The following is a 22,214-nucleotide window of genomic DNA, read 5'->3' on the forward strand; positions in this document are numbered from 1 at the left end:
TCTTGAAAGTGCTTTGTTTCATCTTCATTTTGCAATTGAATTGAAGTTCTTAAGTTACGGGGATCGAATTTAATAAGAAAAACTTCCTCGGCTATCTTGTAATCCTTACAAACCTAGGGTCTAGAGGAAATTTTGAAACTTGGACCATCATTCTTGAGCGAAAAATCCTAATCTTCTGGTGTTTGATAGGTCCAATGATGCCTTGTAACATAGAAGTGGTCTTAGAGTGTTCCAAATGTGGCTAATTATGGCAAGAAGCCCTAGGCTTGGCATCTCTATGTGACAGGCTAGTAGGAATGCAAACAACTTGAAATTTGTTGATAAGACAAGTTGGCAAAGGGGTTTGAATGATTGTATTATGTTCGTTAGAGGGTATGCAGTCTATCCATGGTGATCAAAGATGTAGTTTGCAAGAGAAAAGTGTCTGATTGCAATCATTTGCAATAAATTGTCTAAATTAGCCTTATAGGCCTAATAGGAGGGTTGTGAAGAAAAGGTGGTCAAATTAATAGAGCTGATTCTAATTTTGATGTATTGTATAGAAGGGCGAAAAAGTAATTTTTGAATTTGGCCTTAGTTTGGTAAGATTTAACTGGAGGCAAATTTGGGAGGGAGAATACTTATTAGGTCGAGCTGATTGGGCTTCTAGGCCTAATTGTGGCACTTGTTTTAGAGGTGTCTGGAGAAAGCCTCAACTTCTCATGGTGGTAAGAGAAGAGCAACTTTGACTCAAAGACAAGGAGTGTGACATCTTTTAAAGTGACATGGCATCAGAGGTGGGAGAGACCCTGATGATTAGGAGGAGCTTGCTCAACGAACCAGTGAAGACTGAGCCACCACAACAAAGGACTTTGTTTAGGATAAGCTTCAAGATCCAAGGTAAGGTTTCTAAAGTTGTGATTGATTTTGGTTCTATTGACAACATTGTGTCATTGGAAGAAGTGAATAAGTTAATGTTAAAAAAGATACCTCATAGTTGTCCATACAGAGTTTGTTGAATAAAGGGCAACACATACTTTAAAATTAACAAGCATGGGTAGAGTTTAGTATGGGGGGTACAAGGATAAAATTCTGTGGGACATCGTTCCAATGGATGCTTGCCATCTCTTGCTTGGTAGACCTTGGTAGTTTGATAGGAAGGCTCATCATGATGGGGAAAGGCATGCATATTTATTTCTAAAGGATGGTGTGACTTATACAATATAGTCATTATTAAAGGAGGGGCCAAAACAAGTAAGATCTAGTGTGATGATGGTGGGGAAGAAAGAATTCTTGGGTACACTCAAAGAATCCTTAACCCTAAAACTTAAGGAAAAAGAGAAGGATCTAGGGACAAATATTCCTAAGGCGGTACAAGAACTATTAGGAAAGTATAAAGGCATGGTTGCAAAGGACATGCCTGATTCCCTACCATCTATTAGGGATATTAATCATCAAATTGACCTAATTCCAAAAGTTACCCTTCCAAATAAGGCCACCTATAAGATGACTTCACAACAAAATGAGGAAATTGCTAAATAGGTGCAATATTTTCTCTACCACAAGCCTTGAAGGAAAATTTGAACTTTGATAGGTACTTGCCTTAGAAGCACGAGCATTCTAGAGTAGGCTTGTTCCTGACAGACAGAGGCCTAGGTAGTCTGAGCTACAACAGGTGGCTAGTAAGATGACATTGGCTCATTTTGATGGGAGTGGTAGAGTGACTGCTAGAGCTTGGGTTCACAAGCTCAATACCTACCTTGCTTTGTGTCTTATGATTGAAGAGGATGTCATCTTATTTGGAATCCTACACCTTGATGGAGTTGCACATGATTGGTCGTATCACGGGTTGGTTTTCCTCCATCATGATTAGATCACATCATATGAGGAGTTTGTTGATTAGCTGATACTGCGCTTCGAAGGAAGGATCCTGAGGTTTATTTTAGAGAGTTGATTCAGTTATGTCAGACAACGAGCTTGGAGGCATTTATCAGTGAATTCGAGAGGTTTTCTGTGATGGTCTACGACACATCGGAGAGGAGAGTCATGCTCTTCATCGAGGGCCTAGCGGAGCTAGTGAGAGGTTGGGTTAAGTCATTGGACCCGACTTCATTACAGGAAGCTATGAAGAAGGCACAAAACTTAGATGCATCTACACCTAGAAGCAAGTTTGCTTCGAAACCTTCTAGTTCAGCTTATGACAGGACAGCTCCCAAGAGAGGAGAAATCTGAGATTATGCGACCTATGGCAGCCCCACTAGATCAGGATACCATTAATGATTTGAAAAGGAAGAAGTTATGCTTTTACTGCAGGGGTCCATATGATGTTAATTAGAAAACCCCAGATTTATTGTCAACTAATTAGATGTATTGTCAACTACATATGATTAGAAATCTAATTACTGCAGGGGTCCATATAGGTTGCACAAAGGCATTATAAATATGTTTCTCATTGTTGAGGAAAATGCTTCCTTGATTATTTTATCAAATTTCTTGAGCATGGCTGAGGGCTTTTTCTGAATTTGGAGATTGTATTGGCAATTGTGCTGAGGTATACAATTGGCCATTTATCCTACTGTATTTTCTGTTGCTAAGGAGAATAATCTTGCTGGTGACTGTGTTAGGAATTTATTGAGGGCTTCGTATATTAATCCGAGACTACATTCTGGATGTCAGGTTTAAATTGGCTGAGGGTAATTCAATTGAAGGCTGGATATCAACCTGCATTGCAGACTGGAGATTCGATTTTCATTGCAGTTCATCATACACCATTTGGGAGGCCATGTTTTGGTTATATAGTAATCTACAGCTAAATGCTGAAGCTGGGGCGTCATTCTGGAAAGACTGGACATGATTCCCTCAACACCTGTGATCTATATTTGGAGGGCTGCCGTCACCCATCATACCTGTGATCAGCTTTGGGAGTTACACCAGTGTTTTCCGGGCCTGCAGATTATCAATATAAGCTGTGGCATTTCTTCAGTACCTGTGTTGGTAACCATAAAATAGAGGTCTCCAATCATCTATCAGACCTGCGATCTGGATTTGAAGGGTGGCTGCGTTATTTCTAAGACCTGAGTGGTGTATTCCTGGGTACACGTGGGAGTTTAGTAGCAGCGGGGACTCTCTGAGGGAGCTGTGATTTATCCTTTGACTTGCAGCCTGCATTTTGTGGTGATCTGTGATTATACTGACAGGCAGATTGAACTGGCAAGAGGAGGCCAAATTCGCAAATCAGGTTTCTCTTGTATTTTTGGAAATTGAATCATATTTCTATACAAATAATATCATTGTCATTATCAAATTACAAATAAAATTTTGGGAGTCGGTGCTATTTCCTGGCACTTCATTTCTTGTTTATTCATATTAGCAAAAACAAAAAAAATTTCATATATTGGAAAAATCCAAAACAATCAGAAAAAACCAAAATACATAAGAAAAAGAGGGCATTCTTTATTTCTATCAGCAATTGAGGCAGACAATTAAGGGTCTTTACATTTGCACTAAACACGTCAAACCAAGGTTGCTGGTTTTATACACCAAACAAAAGGTTTTTTTAACTACTAAATCAAGCACAAAGAGTTATGACAAACACACAAAGGTTTTCGTTATACATTGTTCATCAAATCCATTAGTAGTTTTGCGTGTAGTCTCTATCCAATGATTGCCAGGGTTCTGCACAGACTGATTAATAACACCATAACTCTATCCTAACATCAGAAAACATAGATGAATTCTTTTACAAAGCAAGTATTTAACCAGAAAATGTGCAGACCTGACCAACTTTGCAACAAATAGACCAAGTGCATAGAGGCAAAATCCAATTGTGCAGTTTGGGTGTCCAAATCAGCAGTATAGTGGTCCAATTGTGTAGTAGAGAGGTCCAATTATGCAGGTCACAGACCAACTCGCTAAAAAATGCCCAAATCTGAACTAATTAGATTTCTAATCATATGTAGTTGACAATACAAAGGTTCACTTAAGCCATTTAATTAATCTGATTGAGAATTTGAAGCCAATTAAAACCCCTGATCCAAATCACCTAATTGAATCAGATTTGTATAAAACCCTAAAATAGATGATAGTTCTTTTTTGAGCCCAAATCAAATGTGAGTGTCCATTTTAACTTGATTTGCTATTTTTAGGTTCATTTTAGCCATATATATCAACTAGATTGAAATTTGAACACATGCAGTACACAAACTAAAGCCTAAACCTTGTAAACAAAACAACACTCCCAGCACTGCAACACTCAGCCTAAGTGGCAGATCTAGGGCCAAGTACTCATCAAGACTAAGTGCACAAATTAGATGACCAAGTGGACAGAATAGAAGCCGAGTGCACAAAACTTCTCCCAAGTGTGCAAATCTCCTCATGTTCTTATAAAACACATCAAATTGACACCAAAATGAGTTTAGGTCTTGCATTTTTATGTCAAGTTCACCAAATGTAGTGTAGGAAAAAAGAACATTTGCATGCTAGAGCAACCACAAACCCTAAAAGCACACAATAAATCAACCTATCCTAACATTAAATCCATGAAGGAAAAGCATAAAAGATTGAAATAGATTCAACAACTCCCTTCAACATCCTCCAATACCTTGCTTTTCAAAAGATTTGATGTAGCTCAGTTATGAAGGCAATTTGACTTGATAATGAGAAGCTTTGAAAGATTGTGGTTTTTTGGATTGATTGAAATTAAGCCCAATTTAGAGAGATTCGAGGGCAAATTACCCAATTGGCAAGTTGAGAACAATTGGGAATGTCATAGTTTATGACGAACTATGACAAGATTTGAAGTGCAATTTAGTATGCATAAATCAAAGGGGAGTTTGGAAGAGAGAGACTAAACTAGTATGAAGAATGAGAAGGGAAGGTGTAAGAGATGGAGGCTAGAAATGAAGTGAAAACTAATTAAAGGGATTGAATTCCATGTGAAAAAGTGAGGGAATATTTAAATTCGAAAAGTCAGTTGTCGCCATAGTTCCAAAAATCGCCATGAAATCGCCGAAATCGTGATAAGATTCATGGCTCCCGATTTTTTTGGAATCGGAAATCGGTGGCAGCGATTTTTTCTTGTGAATCGCCTGAATCGCCAAAATCGGCGATTCATGGCAAAAATCGCCAAAATCGCCATCGTGAATCTCCAGAAATCGGCTGCGGCAGCAAGGATAGAAAGTTCAATTTTTAAAAAAAAACACATGTTTTATTTGCTTTCTAAGTTGACTTTCCTCTTTGTTATAACCCTAAAGAGCCTTCTATTTGCTTAGTATGAGTAGAAGAGAGGAAGAGTGAGAGAGAAGAAGAGAAAAGAGAATCCATAGGTTTCCAACCGGCAAGAAGGAAGAGCACCAAAGAGATCAGAAGTCCATTTGGGGAGGCCATAAATTGCATTGGGAGCATTAAGGAGTCAATATCAACACTCAACTCATTTGCAAGAGGTAAGTGTTGGTTTTTTTTTTTACATGTTAGTGTAGTATGCATTTTTTGTTAAATTTTTTTAGTGTTCATTTGCAAATCTTGAATGTTTTTTATTTTTACTAAATTGCAAACTAGGGTTTGTTGTTTTGTAGTTTTTGTTTATTAGTTTTAAACTTTGATTTTTTACATGAATTTTTTTATTGCAGCAGCCCTTTGCTTTCATTTTCCAATTTCCACAATGGGTAAAAAAGATGAATGCTGGAAATATAATGAAGAGTTTCCTGGGAGAACCAAATATCAAACAAAATGTATATTTTGCAAAGAAAAAATAAATTCGGGAGGTATCTATAGATTGAAATACCACATTGCTGGCATACCTGGCCATGATGTCACAGTTTGCACTCAACAAACCGCTGAGGCAAAATGCTCTTGTTTAGTGGCATTAGAAAAAATTGAACAAGACAAGTTGACTAAGAAAATGCAACTTGAAGGGTTAAGAGGTATTGGCTCCCGTGCTCCCACATCCGCAACCGCATCTACATCTGCAAGTGCATCTGCATCAGCTTCCGCATCTGTAGGTTGTGTTGGAGAGGGTTCTTCTAGGCCTCCTTTTCATCCTAGTGCTAGTGCTCATGTGAGTGTTAGTGGTAGTCGGTCTCATACTGAGACAGAGTCCAACACCAACCTATTGCGGCCTAGAGTGCGGAAAAGCAGAATGGATAGTTACTTTGTGCCCCGCACTACTCCTGGCTCCCAACCCACGCTTGAGGGCATGGGTTTGAACAAGGAGATTCATGATGCTGCCAGAAAAGAGATTTGCAAATTCTGGTACTTTTGCAACATTCCATTTATTGCAGCCAGGGAATTGATTCTTTTTTCTTTGTTATCTTCAAAGTTAAAGTTAAAAGTAAAAGTAAAACTTTAATTATATCTACTTGTTTTATGATTTTAGTTTTTGACATCTAAATTTCTAATCAATATCATTATCTATTTGTGACAGGACTCCTTATTGGCAGAACATGATAGATGCAGTTACCATTTGTGGTCCGGGGTTTAAAGCCCCAACTGAGGCTGAGTTGAGTGGATACCTCCTGGAGGAAATGGTTGAGGATATGAGGCATGAGCTTGAGGACAACCGAAAGGAGTGGATCGAAAAGGGTTGCACCATCATGACTGATGGTTGGATAGATAGGAGGGGAAGAACACTCCTCAATTTTCTTGTATCCTGTGGAGGTGATTGATCATTCTACTTTCCTACATACATAATTTTGAATCGTGATTGACTATTTCAAATTTTGATTTGTTGATTGCTAATAGTAATTATAATTCGTTGTTTTGTTACTTGTAGGATATACCATGTTCCTCAAATCCATTGATGCTTCTGCTCATGTAAAAAACGCCACATACTTATGTGAGGTTATTGAGGAAGTTATAGCAGAGGTGGGGGAACAACATGTGGTGCAAGTGGTGACGGATAATGCAGCAAGTTATGTTGCTGCAGGTAAACTTTTAACTTTTTAAGTTTTGAAAATAAATTTATTTGAATTTTGAACTTTTTCTAATTCTAACTTAGAATTTCTAAGTTTCTTAAGTTCTAACATGTTTGAAATTTGAATTTCTAATTATCTTAAAATTGTTGTAGGCAAACTTTTGATGGAGAGGCACCCCACCATATTTTGGTCCCCTTGTGCAGCACACTGCCTTGACCTCATGTTGGAGGAAATTGGCAAACTTGAGTGGGTCAAGTCATGTGTGGGAAGGGAAAAAAACATATGCAAGTTTATTTATAATCATTCATTTGTCCTTAGCACAATGAGGAAGTACACAGGAGACAAAGAGTTAGCTCGTCTAGGGATCACGAGGTTTGCCTCGAATTTCATCACCTTGCAGTCCTTGTTGACATCAAGGGATGATTTGAGGAGCATGTTTGTTGGGCGGGAGTGGATTTCATCTTCCTATGCTACGACCACTGCAGGGATAGATGTGGTGGATTGCATATTTGATGATGATGGTTTTTGGAAACTTGCTAGAGAAATCCTTAAGGTAATTTTATTGCAATTTAACATTTAATATTTTACAGTTTACTATGCTAACTGTTTAATGATTTAGTTTTACCTTAAGTTATATTATTGAATTATTCTATGTTTAAGTTTTGACTGAAATTTTTGTTTTACTTTATATGTAGGCCACTGAGCCTCTTGTATCTCTCCTACGAACTGCTGATGGAGAGAAGCCCTCTATGGGCTACATATATGAGGGCATGGATAGGGCCAAGGAGGCCATTAGAGCTCAGTATGCAGGAGTGCAGGAGAAGTATGCCCCTATTTGGGACATCATTGATAGGAGATGGCAGAATTAGCTCCACAGACCCATCCATGCAGCAGCTTACTTTTTGAATTCGGCATTTCGTTTCCGTCCTGACTTCAAGGCGGATGAGGAGGTTCTCACCGGATTATATACAGTGATCCAGAGGTTGAGTACTGATGAGGATAGCAATGCTGCAATTATTGAGCTTGATAAGTTCAATAATAAAGAAGGGCCACTTTTCTCTAGCAGGGTAGCCATAGATGCTCTGGAAACAATACAGCCAGGTAAAAATTAAATAATATATTCAATGTTCATGAATCTAGATTCTAAACTTAAAGTTGATTATGTAATTTTAGAGTTAACTTGTAATTTGTAATTTGTAAATGAGACTAATTATTTTTATTTTCCCTTATTTCAGATAGATGGTGGCAAATGTTTGGGGCCACAACCCCAAAACTTCAAAAAATTGCCATTCGTATTCTGAGTCAGCCAAGCAGCGCTTCTGGATGTGAGCGCAGTTGGTCCATGTTCGAGCACATCCACTCGAAGAGGAGAAACAGGTTGACAGTGCAGAGGTTGAATGATCTTGTCTTCGTTCATTACAACCTCCGTCTTAGGATCAGACAGATTTTGGGCACTGACTCCTCTCCGATCATTCTGAAGGAGATTGATCCAGAATCAGAGTGGCTCATAGAGGTTGTAGATCCAATCTTCACTGAGGAAGACCGTGCGTGGATTGACCAGGTGGATATAGAGGCTGAGGCAGCTAGAGCACGTTCTTCAGGCATTGGTAGACGCACACGTGCACGCACAGACACAGGCCCTAGCGACATTCGTGAGCCCATCTTATATGCGGGAGATATGGCTCGATAGTCCTCTAGGACCTACATTAGACGCCTTGCTACTAGGAAAACTGGATACTCAGAGGCTGAGGCTGAGGCTGAGGCTGAGGCTGTAGCCGAGCTTGAGGATGATGTTGAGGATGATGATGACTATGAGCCTGAGGCTTGAGCTGGAGCCTTGTTTTTATATTTTGTTTACAGATATTGATACTGAATCATTGATAGACATATGTTTCAAACTTTCATTGATCTTCATCTTAGATTCTTACATAAATTTATGATTTGATGTCTTATGGATCATCTTACATACATTCTATGATTTAAATCATTATGATCATTTGATTTCTATTTACTTCAGCTAGTCTACAATTTACATTTTAGATAACATAGTTACGTATGTGATGGATTTTATGTTCCATGTTTATGTATGTTAAGTTTTAACTTCTATTTGATGATGTTATAGTGTGCTTAAGTTATATTCAATAAAGGGTGCATGAAATAAGTTTTAAATTGTTAAAATCTTTAAATTTAAAGGGTTTTTTCAAATTTGCCGATTCATCGCCGATTCATTGCCGATTCACGATTCGATTTGGCCTTGCCGATTCCGATCCGATTCCGATTCACGTTTCTTTGAAAATAAGAAATTGGGATTTGTAACATTAGAAAACTCTACAAATTATGAATTAGCCAATTAATTAATTGTGAAACTTAGGTGAAAGAGATAAATAAATTATGTTTATTTATGAAAACTAGCTTTTGGGTATAGTAATAATTATGCAGCCCTAAGAAGGGAAAATTAGTTAATTTTGATGAAATTGACAAGGGTAAGAATTGATTTTGGTAAGAATTCATTGATTTCAAACATGGTTGATTAGGTCAAATCAATAGGCTATGATGCAAATCAAGGAAAAATATTAGAAATTAATTAAGCAAATTTCAGTGTTAGTCAATGAAGAATGACACAATCTCCGTAAATGCTAAAGATCAAACACACAACATAGAAGGCATTGCAAAGGGGGGCCATAGTCATGGACCATTTTTTGGTGTCTAGAGATGGATTTCCCACAACTTTCAGACCCTAACTGCAGTTGATTGGTGACTTTTGCACCATCTGTGCCTCCAAGGTGATACCGCCAGCTATGGAGATGTACAACTGCTATAAATAATGGTACAACTGCCCTCTAAGGTCTCCAAACCCTCTCCAATCTACAAAAGACTCTCTGAAAGTGCTGTAACGAGTCTGATTTGAAGCAAAATTAGGAATTCTTATTGAATCCCTCCATTCTGTGAATTGGGATATCCTCGAAATTCACCTGTCTTGAAGGAGTTTAATTCCTCATAGTTGCTATGCTATTAAAATGAATTGCAGAGCTCAATTCTCACAAAGTTGATTGTAAAACTGATTTTGTGATGCCCCAAGTGGCCTCCATTATGTAGCTTTATTGGCCTCAAACCTTGATTCGTTTTTGGGGTTGCCTTTGCATTTTTTTTAATCAAATTTTTCTTTTTTCTTTTGTCACTCTCAACCCCCTTAGACTCCCTTGTTAATAAATTTAAGTTGTTTCTGAAATCAACTTAACTCGTGTCCCGGGCATCATGGGACAATGGGGGCCACCAATTTGTTACTTTATTATAATAATATAAAGTAACATTATTGTTTATTTGATATAAAATGAAAATAATACTTGTTAATTTATTGAATTCCGGACTTAGAAAATATAAAAATGTTTCTTGAAGAATTCATAATTTGCAAATCAGGGCTCCAAATTGAATTCTGACTGAGGCATTGTGATCATTGAATAAGTTGAGTCTTGCAGGCCAACTGCCAGTTTTTCCTAAAATGTAAGGGCTTGCCTAAAAAATAGGAACATTTATCCAAAGACCTGTAACTGCTCACAAGGATCCTGCTCTTCTCTGTGATCCCCTGGATGGTCATTCAATGAGTTGTGAGTTCTCCCCAAAAAATAGGAGATACTACTAAAATGTAGGAACAATTGTCTGAAGGTCCAAAACGGCTCACAGAGCCCATGCAAAGATCCACGACCCTTAGAATTAGTCCCCTAACCATGTCGTTGACCTACATGAAGTCAAGTGATAGGTTGATTCTCTGCTCATCTCATGTGACCTAGAAAGGGGACATTACAATTTCACCACACTTAAATGTTTAGGGGATGAGGGATGACAACAATCTTGATCTAGTTGGGAGAAGTGTTGACTGGCCTTTCTTTGGTTCTTGTTTATCTCATTTTTGGATATCTCAAGTCTTAACATGAGTAAGAGGGGACACTTATTTCTTCTCCTCGTTTTCAATTTTGTGCTTGTTGGAAAGGATGATCAATACATCAATTCTCACTTTCTAGTTTTATATGCAGAAGAAGAAATGATGTCACTTCTGTCAGTATGCTAAGGAAGGAACAATGATCCCTTCCTCCTCTATCTTGTGGACGAAGGATGATGGCCGTTTTCTTTCCATCCTTTGGTTGTTTGGATTTTCATGTGAATTGATGAAGTTGTCCATTGTCCGTTTCTTCTTCAACCTGGAAGAGTGTGCTTCAGCCACAGAAGAACTTCCAATTGTCAGGCTGAACAAGTTTTTACTCTTGTACTAGCTAGGGGAGATTGGTCATTCTTTCATTCAAAGGGAAAAGCTTTCTAGTTCCACTTGAAAATGTTTCCTGAAGTGCATGATCTTTGAGCTGGATGAAGAATGCTATCTGATCCTTCTTACTTTCGGATCAAAATTAATGTTCAAGGTGCTGTCAAAAAATCCTTAACATGCAGGTTTGGTTGGACAAATTAGTGATTCTCCTTTTTTCTTTATTTTAGGCTTTGATTGATTATCAATATGGGTTATTTTTTGGTTTATATATCGATGGTGATTAAAATGAAAGCTATGTTATTGGGGCCTTCCCCTTGGCCCATCAGGTCTTGGTCTGGTTTGAATAAAGTCGGGGTCTTGGCTTGGTTTCCTTGGGTCTAGGTAGTGTCCCGGATCTTGATTGCCTAGGAAGACATGTGAAGAGTTTGAAACTTTTTTTGTATTTTGGCCATGAATTTGTTTTTTCTAACCTACCAATGGAACACATTTTATCCCTTGTCCTCTAATGGAACGAATTCACACTGCCTTCTATAAATCTTTTGATTCTAGAATGTGGAGCACCTACTCAAAACCCATTTTGAGAATTATTCCAAGGGCAACTATTTCAGGTTCCTCATGCTCGATCTGCTAGGAACTGGAATCAACACTAATAGTGGGGTCTAGAAATAGCATAGACTAATTGCCAATTATTAGTACATTACCAACTCTTTGTGCATCTTCATCGTAGAGTGCATGTGTGAAAGATCATCCATTACCCCCAGCCACTAACTGGTCAAGCAATTTGCCTTTAACAACAATTTAAGGTTTTTAGAATATTATTATATACTATAATATTATCTATTAGTTTTTCATGTCCCCGTTTTAAGATAGAATCTTAATAATAATTAAATAAGATAACATAATTAAATAAATAATGATACTAAAATCATTTATGGCAATTAGTATTAATAAATAATATAATCTATTATCAATAAAATAAGATCAAAAATAAATAAAAATAAAAAATAATAAAATTACAATAGATGAATAAATAAATAAAATTGACTACAAGAGATAATATTGTAGAAAGTAAATAAATAAATATTATTATATAAAATACAACAAGTAAACTAAATCTAAGGAAAAGTCAAGAGATATGTAATAAGGAGATGTGACTCTTTTAAAAAAAGATATAAAAGAGAGGAGAGTTCATTTCAAAAAGAAAAAGAAAAAGAAGGAACAAGAGGAAAATCAAGGAGCAAAAAGAGGAAAGTAATGTGAAGAAAATAAGGAAGTGACTTTTCTCAAAAGGTATCAATGATATTGAAAGGATGTGACTCTTTGAAAGGAGCATAATTATGAATGGTTGTGACTCCTCAAAAATGTTGTAATTAATAAAGTATTGAGACTTTTTGAAAGATTATGATTTATGATTATGAAGGGTTGTGACTTTTCAAAAGGATTGTAACTATGAAAGGTTTTGACTTTTCATGTGGATTGTAATTATGAAGGGGTGTGATTTTTCAAATGGATTATGATTATAAAGGAGAATATAAATAGAATGAGATTTCTTGAAAAGGAGAAGGAAATAAATAATCTTATATTATTCTAAGATATATTATATCTGTATGATATACATAATTATATATATCAATATTGATCATATATCAATAAGCTTGGAACTATTGTAGTATTAATTGAAGGATTTGAGCAATACAAATCCACAAAACCTGAAGAACACCTGCATGCAAGAACCTGTCACAAAGAAAAAAAGACAAAGAAGAGGCGAGGGTTTTGCTCTAAAAATATGCAAATCATATTATCAGTCTGAAAAGAATGAAAGATATTTACAAATGATAAATCCTAATAAAAGGAGATTGAAAAACCTAAAAGGGAAACCCTAAGAGGTAAATGACATTTAATAATTACTGATTAATTATTAAATGGAAATGCAAGTGCATAAAGGGAAATCTTAAGACGGGAGTAAAGGTGATTTAATAAATGAAATGAAATTAATGCTTTACTCTAACACCCCCCTTAAGATAAGCAACAATGCATGAAAAAGCAAGGAAAGTGCAATGCTGAAAACAAACTTGGGTCCCGGCAACAAGGCCTGATGAGGTACCCAATCACAAATAAATCTCTATGAAACGGAGTAGGGAAAACGACGTGGGAAAAACCCTACTCCAAAAAGAGAGCAAGAAAAGAAGGAAGGACTCATCACTGGGATCCCCCAAGGACAACTTCCTTCACCCCAAGCATATAACGCAACTGAAGATACCGCGGGGATGCAAAAGGTTTAGTGAAGATGTCTGCAACTTGCTTAGCAGTGGGAATGTACTCCAAGCTTGGAGAGCCATCCTGAATTAGATGCTTGATGAAATGCGTGTGAAGCTCAATGTGCTTGGTTCGTTGATGCTCAACTGGGTTGTGAGATGTGTATAGCACTTTGATTGTCATACCAAAGAAATGTGGGACTATTAGAAGGAAATCCAAACTCTATCATCGACTGACAAAGCCACAAAGCCTCCTGACTAGCTAGCACAACTGTCTTGTACTTTGCCTCTGTAGATGATAATGCATGAGCATGCTACTTCTTGCAAGACCATGTGATAGGACCAGAACCAAGATAGAAAACAATTCCAGAAGTAGACTTGCGATCATCAATATCACCAGCCCAATTTGAGCTTGTCTAACCAATAGTGTGAGGATCCCTTGATGTGTAGTGAATGCCATAACATGTAGTATTCCGAATGTACCTAAAAGGATAGTTTGGAACCTTGCTAATGACTCTCATGTGGATCATGTGAGAATTGAGAGAAAAGTCCAACCGCAAAGGAAATATCAGGACGTGTATGTGTCAGGTACAACAAACTACCCACAAACTGTTTGTATAAAGTGGAATCCACTGTAGGAGTAGTGCAAGTGGTAGATAAAACAACACTCGACTGAAAAGGTGTGGGAGCAGGCTTGCAATCAAGCATGCTGAATCTCTAAAGCATATCAAGAGCATACTTTTGCTGGATTATGGCTATCCCATCCAAAGATTGAACAAGCTGTAGGCCCAAAAAATAGTGCAGAAGTCCAAGGTCTGTCATCTCAAACTGCTCTTTCAAAGCTTGTTGAACACTTTGTATCATGGAGGATGAGCTACTTGTAATGATGAGATCATCTACATAAAGCACATGTATCAATAAGTCAGCCCTGTGATGCTGAATGTAAATTGTAGGATCAGAATGACATTGAGTGAACTGTGAAGCAAGCAAGAAGGAATCCATCTTCTCATACCAAGCATGAGGGGCTTGTTTGAGACCATATAAAGACCTTTGAAGCCTGCATACCAAAGAAGAGTCCTGCACAAAACCATGAGGCTGCTCCATCTAGATCTCCTCATGTAGGTCTCCATACAAAAAAATGCTCTTCACGTCCATCTGATAAACTGTCCATTCCTGTGAAGCTGCAAGAGAGTACAAGGCAAATAGAATTCATCTTGGCAACAGGAGCAAAGGTCTTGGAGTAATCAATACTCTCAACCTATGAAAAACCCTTTGCAACAAGATGTGCCTTGTACTTGTCAATAGAACCATGTGCAACATACTTGGTACGATGCACTCAACAACACCAGACCAACTTTCTTCCTTTCGGGAGAGGACAAAGATCCCATGTGTGGTTCTTCATCAAAGAAGAGTACTCTTCATCCATGGCCCTATCCCACTCTAAGTGTCCTGTCATCTGTGAAAAACTCTGTGGATCATCTAAAATGGCATGAATCAATAGTCCAGTACTAGAAGTCTGAGCACGAGTGCGATGAGAATCTAAAGGATAACTTGCTATAGGTCTTGTTGCATCAACAATAGCACGAGCTCGCTTGGGCAGTCGCTAAATAATTGGTGGAGGTGGATCAATATCAAGATCTTCTGAGGATGAATAATCCTGTGGAGGAGTAGAGGAAGTACTAGGTAGTCAAGGAGAAGCTAGTGTGGAGGCTCCATCTGAGGATAATGCTCATCAAACTGGACGTCTCGCTGAAACAAGACATCTCTAGAATCAGGATCAAACAACATGTATGCCTTCACATACTCATAGTAGCCAACAAAGATGAGTGGTTGGCTCTTCTTCTCCATGGCTTTCCGTTGAGCATCTGGAATAAATGCCCTAGCCTCACTACAAAAAATGCGGAATGTAGAAACAACGAACTTGACATGAGTCTAAGCCTAATCGGGAGTCAAATATCTCAATGCCTTGTGAGGCATCCGATTTTGAATATAGTTGGCACAATTACTAGCCTTAGCCCAAAATGAAGAACTCATAGCTCGAGAGTGAATCATACAATTGGCCATCTCTCGTAATGTCCTATTCTTTCTTTCTGCAATCCCATTTTGCTGAGGGATATGGGGAATTGTGAACTGATGCTATAAACCATGCTCAGTTCGAAAATCTCTGAAAGACTAATTCACATATTCCTCGCCATTGTCAGTGCGTATACACCTGACAAAAGACTAGACTGCTTCTCCGTAAATGTCTTAAAGATTTGAAATGAATCAAAAACATCAGACATGTACTTCAAAAAGTACATCCATGTGCGTCTCGAGAAGTCATCTATGAAGTTAAGAACATATCGAGCACCTGAAAAGAATGGAGTGGGGAATGACATAAGATCATTGTGTATCAACTCCAATGGTGCCTTAGCATGTGTGGATCTACTTGCCGGAAATGGATCTCTATGATGTTTGCCAAGTGCACAACCTTGACAAACACCGTCACTACAAGAGATCTGAGGTAGCCCAATCACTAGCTCTTGTGTACTCATCTGTTGTAGATATTTGTAGTTGACATGTCCAAAAAACTCATGCCAAAGCTTGCTCATAGTGTCCGCATGAGCAATAAGAGAAACACATGTAGAATCAGAGCTCTCAAAGCCATCAAATTGATATAAGTGAGATTGAGGATCAACACTTCCAGTAGCAACAGCCAAGTTAGGATCATGGAGATCTCGAATAACCACATCATGTGGTGAGAACTCGACTGTCTTACCAGAGCCAGAATGACAAATCTGAAAGACAGAGGAGGTTCGTAGAAATGGCCGGAACCAAGAAAACATATTGTAGTGAACCACCCTCTAAAGAGATAGTTCTTGAATCTGAAACTGAAAGCTGTAAAAAGTCACCAACTGCATATTGTGTAGTAACACTTTGAGCAAGAGAGGTAACCAAATCAGGTGAGTGTGTCATATGGTGGGAAGCACTTGAATCAAGAATCTAAGTAGCTGTAGAAGACAATGCTTGTACAAAAAGAGCATGTCCTTTCCCTGAAGGAGGAGGTGGTGGCTTCGGAGAAGCAATACTATGTTGTTGCATGGCCTTCTCTAAAGCCTAAAGACGTTTCCAACACTTGGAAACTGGATGTCCTTCCTTGCCACAAAAACTGCAAGGATCACCTATATACTTCTTAGTCTTAGAGGAAGACTCACCTGACTTAGAAGATTTACCCTTCGGAGCGGGTTTCCGAGCATCTGATATAGGACTAGGCTTGGAGGAACTCTCATTGCCTATTGAATCTGTCTTGGGCTTTGGCTTTTGCTTTGGCTTCCCTGTAAATGTCTAAGCAACTAATGGTTGTGTCCTTGAACCTGTGATAGTATCCAACTTTGTAAGCATTGATTGCTCTCTAGTCAATCGATCACAAAAAACCTCAAAAGTGGGCATGGTAAATCTGGGACCCAAAGCATCCATAGTGGAATGGAAGATAGAAAAGAAAATTTGAAAGTTTCATTGAAGCTTTGATAGAATCAAATAGATGCACTCCTTATCCGTTTTTCCTTTTCTGCATCCCTGTAACAAAGTTCTCTACTGTTTGAACCTCACGAGAAAGTCCTCAATAGAGGGGAAAAACATCTTGTACAAGTGAAGTAAGCTCTGCCTCAATTTGAAGTGTTTTGAACTTGTTGATGGTACCAAACAAGTCCTTGAACTTGTCCCACATTTCTTGAGGAGTGGAACACTCATCAGATGAAATGTAAGCTGTCTAAAACACTCAAAGAAATCAGACCCATGGCTTCATCCATCTTATTCCTGTGCTGCAAAGTTTGATATTGACTCTGAAATATTGGTTGTATAGTATCTAAACAAGACCACAAACCCTTTGAAAGGAGAAGTCATTGCATAGTAGATTTCCATGTGTGATAGCTATGTGGGTTTAGAAGTATTAGACAAGAACAGGTCTCAGCCAGTGTTTTAAGAAAGTGTTTTGAAGTTTTCTGATATACTGATATTGTAACAGAAAATAATGGAAAAACAATCCCATAATGCAAAAAACCGAATCCCAGCTTGCAGAAGGAATGTGTATACAAGAATAGAGCAAAAAGAACTTAGTTGAGTATCACAAATACCTGGTAATAAATACTGGTGAAATGACAGAGCATCTGGAAAGTGCTTGGGAAGAGCTTTCGAATGCTTCTTTTGGATCGAAAAACAGAACAAAAATGAGCAAGTTACATCCCCCGAAGGTAGAAGACATCATTTGACTTTGAGCGAAAAAACAAGTAGTAAACTGGAAAAAAATCCAAAAAATACCTTCACCATCATGTTCGTCTCTAAATCAGCTTTTCAATGCTTCTTTCGGATCCAAAAAATGCCTCCGTATGCTCAAGTTAGAGAAAAAAAACCAAAAGGGCTTTTGTAGCAAAGAAAAAAATTCAAACAACCTCAAAAATTGAAAAAGGGCTAAAAATTAAGCCCCCGCACCCCCCCATATTACTGCAGACTAGGCGGGGGAGGCAGAGGTGGCCTTGTGGTGGCGCACGGGTGGAGGAGAAGCAGCGGGTGGTAGGCTAGGCCATGACGACAAGAGCCTGCAAAGGCGTTGTGTAGTTATGGCGATCGCGTGCGGTGAAGCCGATCGCCAGCGGTGGCCGCTGTGGATAGGATAACCTCAGCGGTGTTTGCCACCGTTTTTCAAATTTTGTTAAAAAAATTGTACACATGCCTCGATATGTGTGCTAGAGGTTGTACAACCCTAGTATGCAATTTATTTTGCCTCCCCAGTCAATGTTGTCCAAAATCGACAAATTTTATATAAAAATAGGGGTTTTGACATCTTCAGAATCCAACTGTGAGGTCTGTTTGGCCTCAAAGTACTCCGAATTCCAAAGACCCACCTTTTTTCACAAAAAAATACTCAAAAAGAGTCAGATCTGTTTTGTCAAACTCTCATTCATCTTTTTTTCTAAATAAGAACAAGCTACAATAGGGCAAACTTTGATACCATGAAGGATTTGAGCAATACAAATCCATAAAACCCAAAGAACACTTGGTTGCAAGAATTTGTCACAGATAAGAAAAGACAAAGAAGAGGCAAGGGTTTTGCTTTGAGAATATGCAGATTATATTATCAGACTGAAAAGAATGAAAGATATTTACAAATGATCAATCCTTATAGAAGGAGATTGAAAAACCTAAAAGGGAAACCCTAAGAGGTAAATGACATTTAGTAATTACTAATTAATTATTAAATGGAAATGCAAGTGGATAAAGGGAAATCTTAAGAAGAGAGTAAAGGTAATTTAATAAATGAAATTACATTAATGCTTTGCTCTTAACATTAATATCATTTACAATAATGAGATTGTAACATCAACTATAATAGAAAAATCAACAATATATATCTACATATCAATCCTACTATTTGGCTAAGAAGAATAGAGCATTACCAAGGAAGGGCTTGTATAAATGCAATCTAATGGATCTTATCCCAATAGAGGTTAGGGTCAGCGTTCCGTAAATTTTTGTGAAATGGACTTACAAACTTTGAGAGTCCATAGAGGGTGTTTAGGCAACTTGGATAATGTCTAAATCCTAATAATTATAACATTTGATAGTTGAAATGACTATTATGAACATTACAATTGATACCATTGAAATGACTATTATGAATATTACAGTTGATTTAAAGGTATCAATCATGACTGACCTGGAAAGGGGACATTATATAGTTTTGTTAATATTTTATTATATGTTAATTTTATGTATATTATATTATATTAAATTTGATATTTATAAATTATAACATTGATTTTCTTTTATAATTTCATCATAATATTTTATAAAATTTACAAATATTATTGTAAATTAAAATATGTATATTAGGCTTAATGTTTTATATGTTTTTGTATGGCCGAACGCAAAACAAACCCAACCCCAAGAAAGCATTTTGTTTGAATGTGCGAACCCAACCGTTGAACCGAAACCTGAGCCCGAACCAGGGTGGGCAGCTTAGAATGAAAATATTGTTCCATTCTAGTACATGTTGGTTTCTCATATATACATTTGAAACTTTTAAGATTGATCCTTTTGGGGGGAATATGAGTATAATTGGTATGACAGAGAACTAAAGTGAATATTTACATGTCCATGTTTTCTTCTTTGTTTGATATTCTTAGATTCCCATAGCCTAACTTGATTTGCAAATAATATGCATTATCACATATGGTGGTTTGATAAATTGATCCACAGGAAATCAGAAATTTGCACTGATGTTGATACTGTCCAAGCTTGTAATATATGATTTTTGTATTAATGCAAACAAAGTAATCATTAAAGTTTTCTGTTCTGGTATCTGCTATACAGCTTTTTTTGTAGATTACAATTTGTAAAGGAAGAGCCTAATGATTTCATCCAGACACTGTATTAAATGTCCCCTTTCTGGCATAAAATTTTCCCTTTATAATTAATTTTATCAAACAGTCCCAAATGTTTTTCTTTCGTGACCACCCTCTCTCTCTCTCTCTCTATATATATATATATATATATATCAGTACAACTTTCTCTTTTTGTAACTTTCCAAATTGCTCCTGATGGAAAGCTAGCTACATGGCTATAATATCTGGTTGGTTTTGCTTTGTTTTATCGAGGTAATATTCTGATTGAAATTAAATACAGGAAACTAAAAAAGTGTGCAGAGACATTGAAGAGCTTGAGGAAGAAAGAGAACAAAAAAAACAAGCATTGGAGTCTGAGAAGCTTGAAGTTAATCGGGTGGAAGAAGAACTGAAGAAGAAAGATGACGAAGTTCAACATTATAGGAAACAGCAAGATGAAGCAGAAAGATGTCATAAATTGAAGGTAATTTTCAGAATACAGATTCCCTTATTACATATTACCTTCTTTCAAGGAAGGTAAAGTTGATTATATACACATTAACAGGTACTCGAGAGCATTTAATCGAGAAATAGAAATCAAAGTCAAAGAAACCTCGGTTCGTCTTGGGTATACTTTATTCACGTGACTGTAATATTAAGTTATAATGTGTATATCTCATTGCATAGATATTTTTCAAAAAAGAAAGAAAAATGTCAGATAGAAATTACATTTGGTTGATAACATTGTTAATGCAGATGGAGGAAAACAGAAGAAAGTTTGATAAGCTTATGAAAGAGAAATATCTTCGTTATCAACAGCGAGAGACAGAAATTAGAGCTAAGCTGTATGCAAATAAAATGCATTTTGAGAAGGAAACTGAAGAATATATGAAGACTGAAAATGAACTGGAAGAAGGAATTGAGAAAGAAAAGAACGAGCAAAAGTATGCATTTCCAAACTCGTGGAAAGAAAAACAATCATTTGTTGTTTTATATGATTTCATGAGACTAAGTTTTCCATTTTTTTCAGGCAAAAGCTAGCTGAGATTAGGCAAAAAATAGTTTTGAGAGAACAGAGACTTGAAAAAGACTTGCAAGCTAAAATGGAAAAGAAGTATGCTCAGCTTGAGAAAAAATTACACGAAAAGAAAGTAGAGCTGCAAGCAAAGCACCATAAACAAGTCTTGGAGGTAAGTTTTGTAACTAATGCTGTCAGATCTAGGAATTTCAATAAAATTTAATTCTGTTAGTGACTAATTTCTATTTCCAATTTGTCATATGATGTCAGTTCAAAGAAAAGGTTCAGAAGGAAAAACAACAATTTCTACAGAGAACGCTTGAAGAGAAAAATGAGCTCGAGAAAGAACTCGAAAATGCCAGACAGGAAACAAATAAATTGTCTAGCATATCAGCAGTGTTGCTGGAGGTAGAATTTGCACTGATCGAAATTTGAAACTTTTCTGGAACGTTGGGTTTCTTCTTAAAAGTTGCATTTAGTAAGTATTATTGAGTGAAATTTGTCAAATTAAATAAATCATGTGGTTTTCTGTTGATTCTTTCAGGCTGAAGATTGTGCTATATGTCATACAAAGTTTGGTCCTAAAGTGTTGCGAGCATTATACGAGGACTGTGGCCACAAGGATGTGTGTTTGAACTGTGCTAAAAGACAGAAGATCAAAAAGAAGTGTCCTATTTGTGAAAGGCCGCAGGTGAAGAGTTATTTTGTAGTGCCTTACAAGATTTTTTGTTAGATACTTTCAAATAAAACCTATATCATGCACTCAGCAAACATTTCATTGCTGCTTCTCGGCATTACTAAAGCTTCTACCTGGTGCAAATTTAAATAAAACACTGACTGGCTTTTGTCATATATGTCAATGGTCTGATTGCTTTCAAATCATACTTCTTCAATACCATGGGATTTGAAAATCTGTGCTGAATAATTTTCTAGGATTTTAAAGATGGCAACATAGAAGTAACAACTTTTGGCACCAATTGCAAAACAAAATTGAAAACAGAAGTTCATTGCATGCCAAGGTGTTGGGACGTGCATGGATTAAACCTTCTACAACATGATTCCATTGTCTTCTGTCTCTTGTGTATGTTATTTTATCTTGTCTTTTTCCATTCAAGAGAATAGGTTTGTACTAGGAAGGTACATTTATGACTTCCGTTAATTACCACGAGGCTAAAATTTTAGTTTCCTTCCCTTAAATAACTTAACCTTTAATTTTGAAAACCTTTCCTCATATCACGAACAACCATACAATGCGAGAATTCCAGTATATTTGAAATAATAATATTATCACCGTCTAAAGAATACCACGATAGATACTAAATATCTTTTTCAAATTGACAGAGCTGCCTTTAGCTATTGATAATGTTATCCATTAGAAGAAAATTAGCGGTGTGGTATTGAACATATTCTAGTCTTAGAAGAGCATTGCATTAT

The 22,214-nt window shown here is 37.0% G+C and overlaps 2 protein-coding genes across 3 annotated transcripts in view; both read left to right on the forward strand.

Moving 5' to 3' along the window:
• Nucleotides 1–21,851, forward strand: part of LOC149563084 (uncharacterized) — a 105,634-nt gene extending 83,783 nt beyond the window's left edge. For both annotated transcript variants that reach the window (XM_089826520.1, XM_089826521.1), the window contains 5 exons: nucleotides 20,064–20,246; nucleotides 20,519–20,706; nucleotides 20,793–20,952; nucleotides 21,051–21,188; nucleotides 21,325–21,851. In XM_089826520.1, coding sequence (XP_089682646.1) covers nucleotides 20,064–20,246; nucleotides 20,519–20,706; nucleotides 20,793–20,952; nucleotides 21,051–21,188; nucleotides 21,325–21,513 — 858 coding nt within the window. In that variant the 3' untranslated portion in view covers nucleotides 21,514–21,851. The remainder of the gene's footprint in view (nucleotides 1–20,063; nucleotides 20,247–20,518; nucleotides 20,707–20,792; nucleotides 20,953–21,050; nucleotides 21,189–21,324) is intronic.
• Nucleotides 6,377–7,885, forward strand: LOC149563085 (uncharacterized). Its single transcript, XM_089826522.1, has 4 exons — nucleotides 6,377–6,633; nucleotides 6,749–6,901; nucleotides 7,043–7,443; nucleotides 7,586–7,885. Exons 1-4 carry the CDS (start codon nucleotides 6,420–6,422, stop codon nucleotides 7,757–7,759), a joined length of 942 nt encoding a protein of 313 aa, XP_089682648.1. The 5' UTR covers nucleotides 6,377–6,419; the 3' UTR covers nucleotides 7,760–7,885.
• Nucleotides 21,852–22,214: the final 363 nt, after the last annotated feature.

Source organism: Cupressus sempervirens, chromosome 4 (assembly GCF_028749045.1).
Source record: "Cupressus sempervirens isolate cs-2001-9-10 chromosome 4, ASM2874904v1, whole genome shotgun sequence".
Classification (NCBI taxonomy): Eukaryota; Viridiplantae; Streptophyta; class Pinopsida; order Cupressales; family Cupressaceae; genus Cupressus; species Cupressus sempervirens.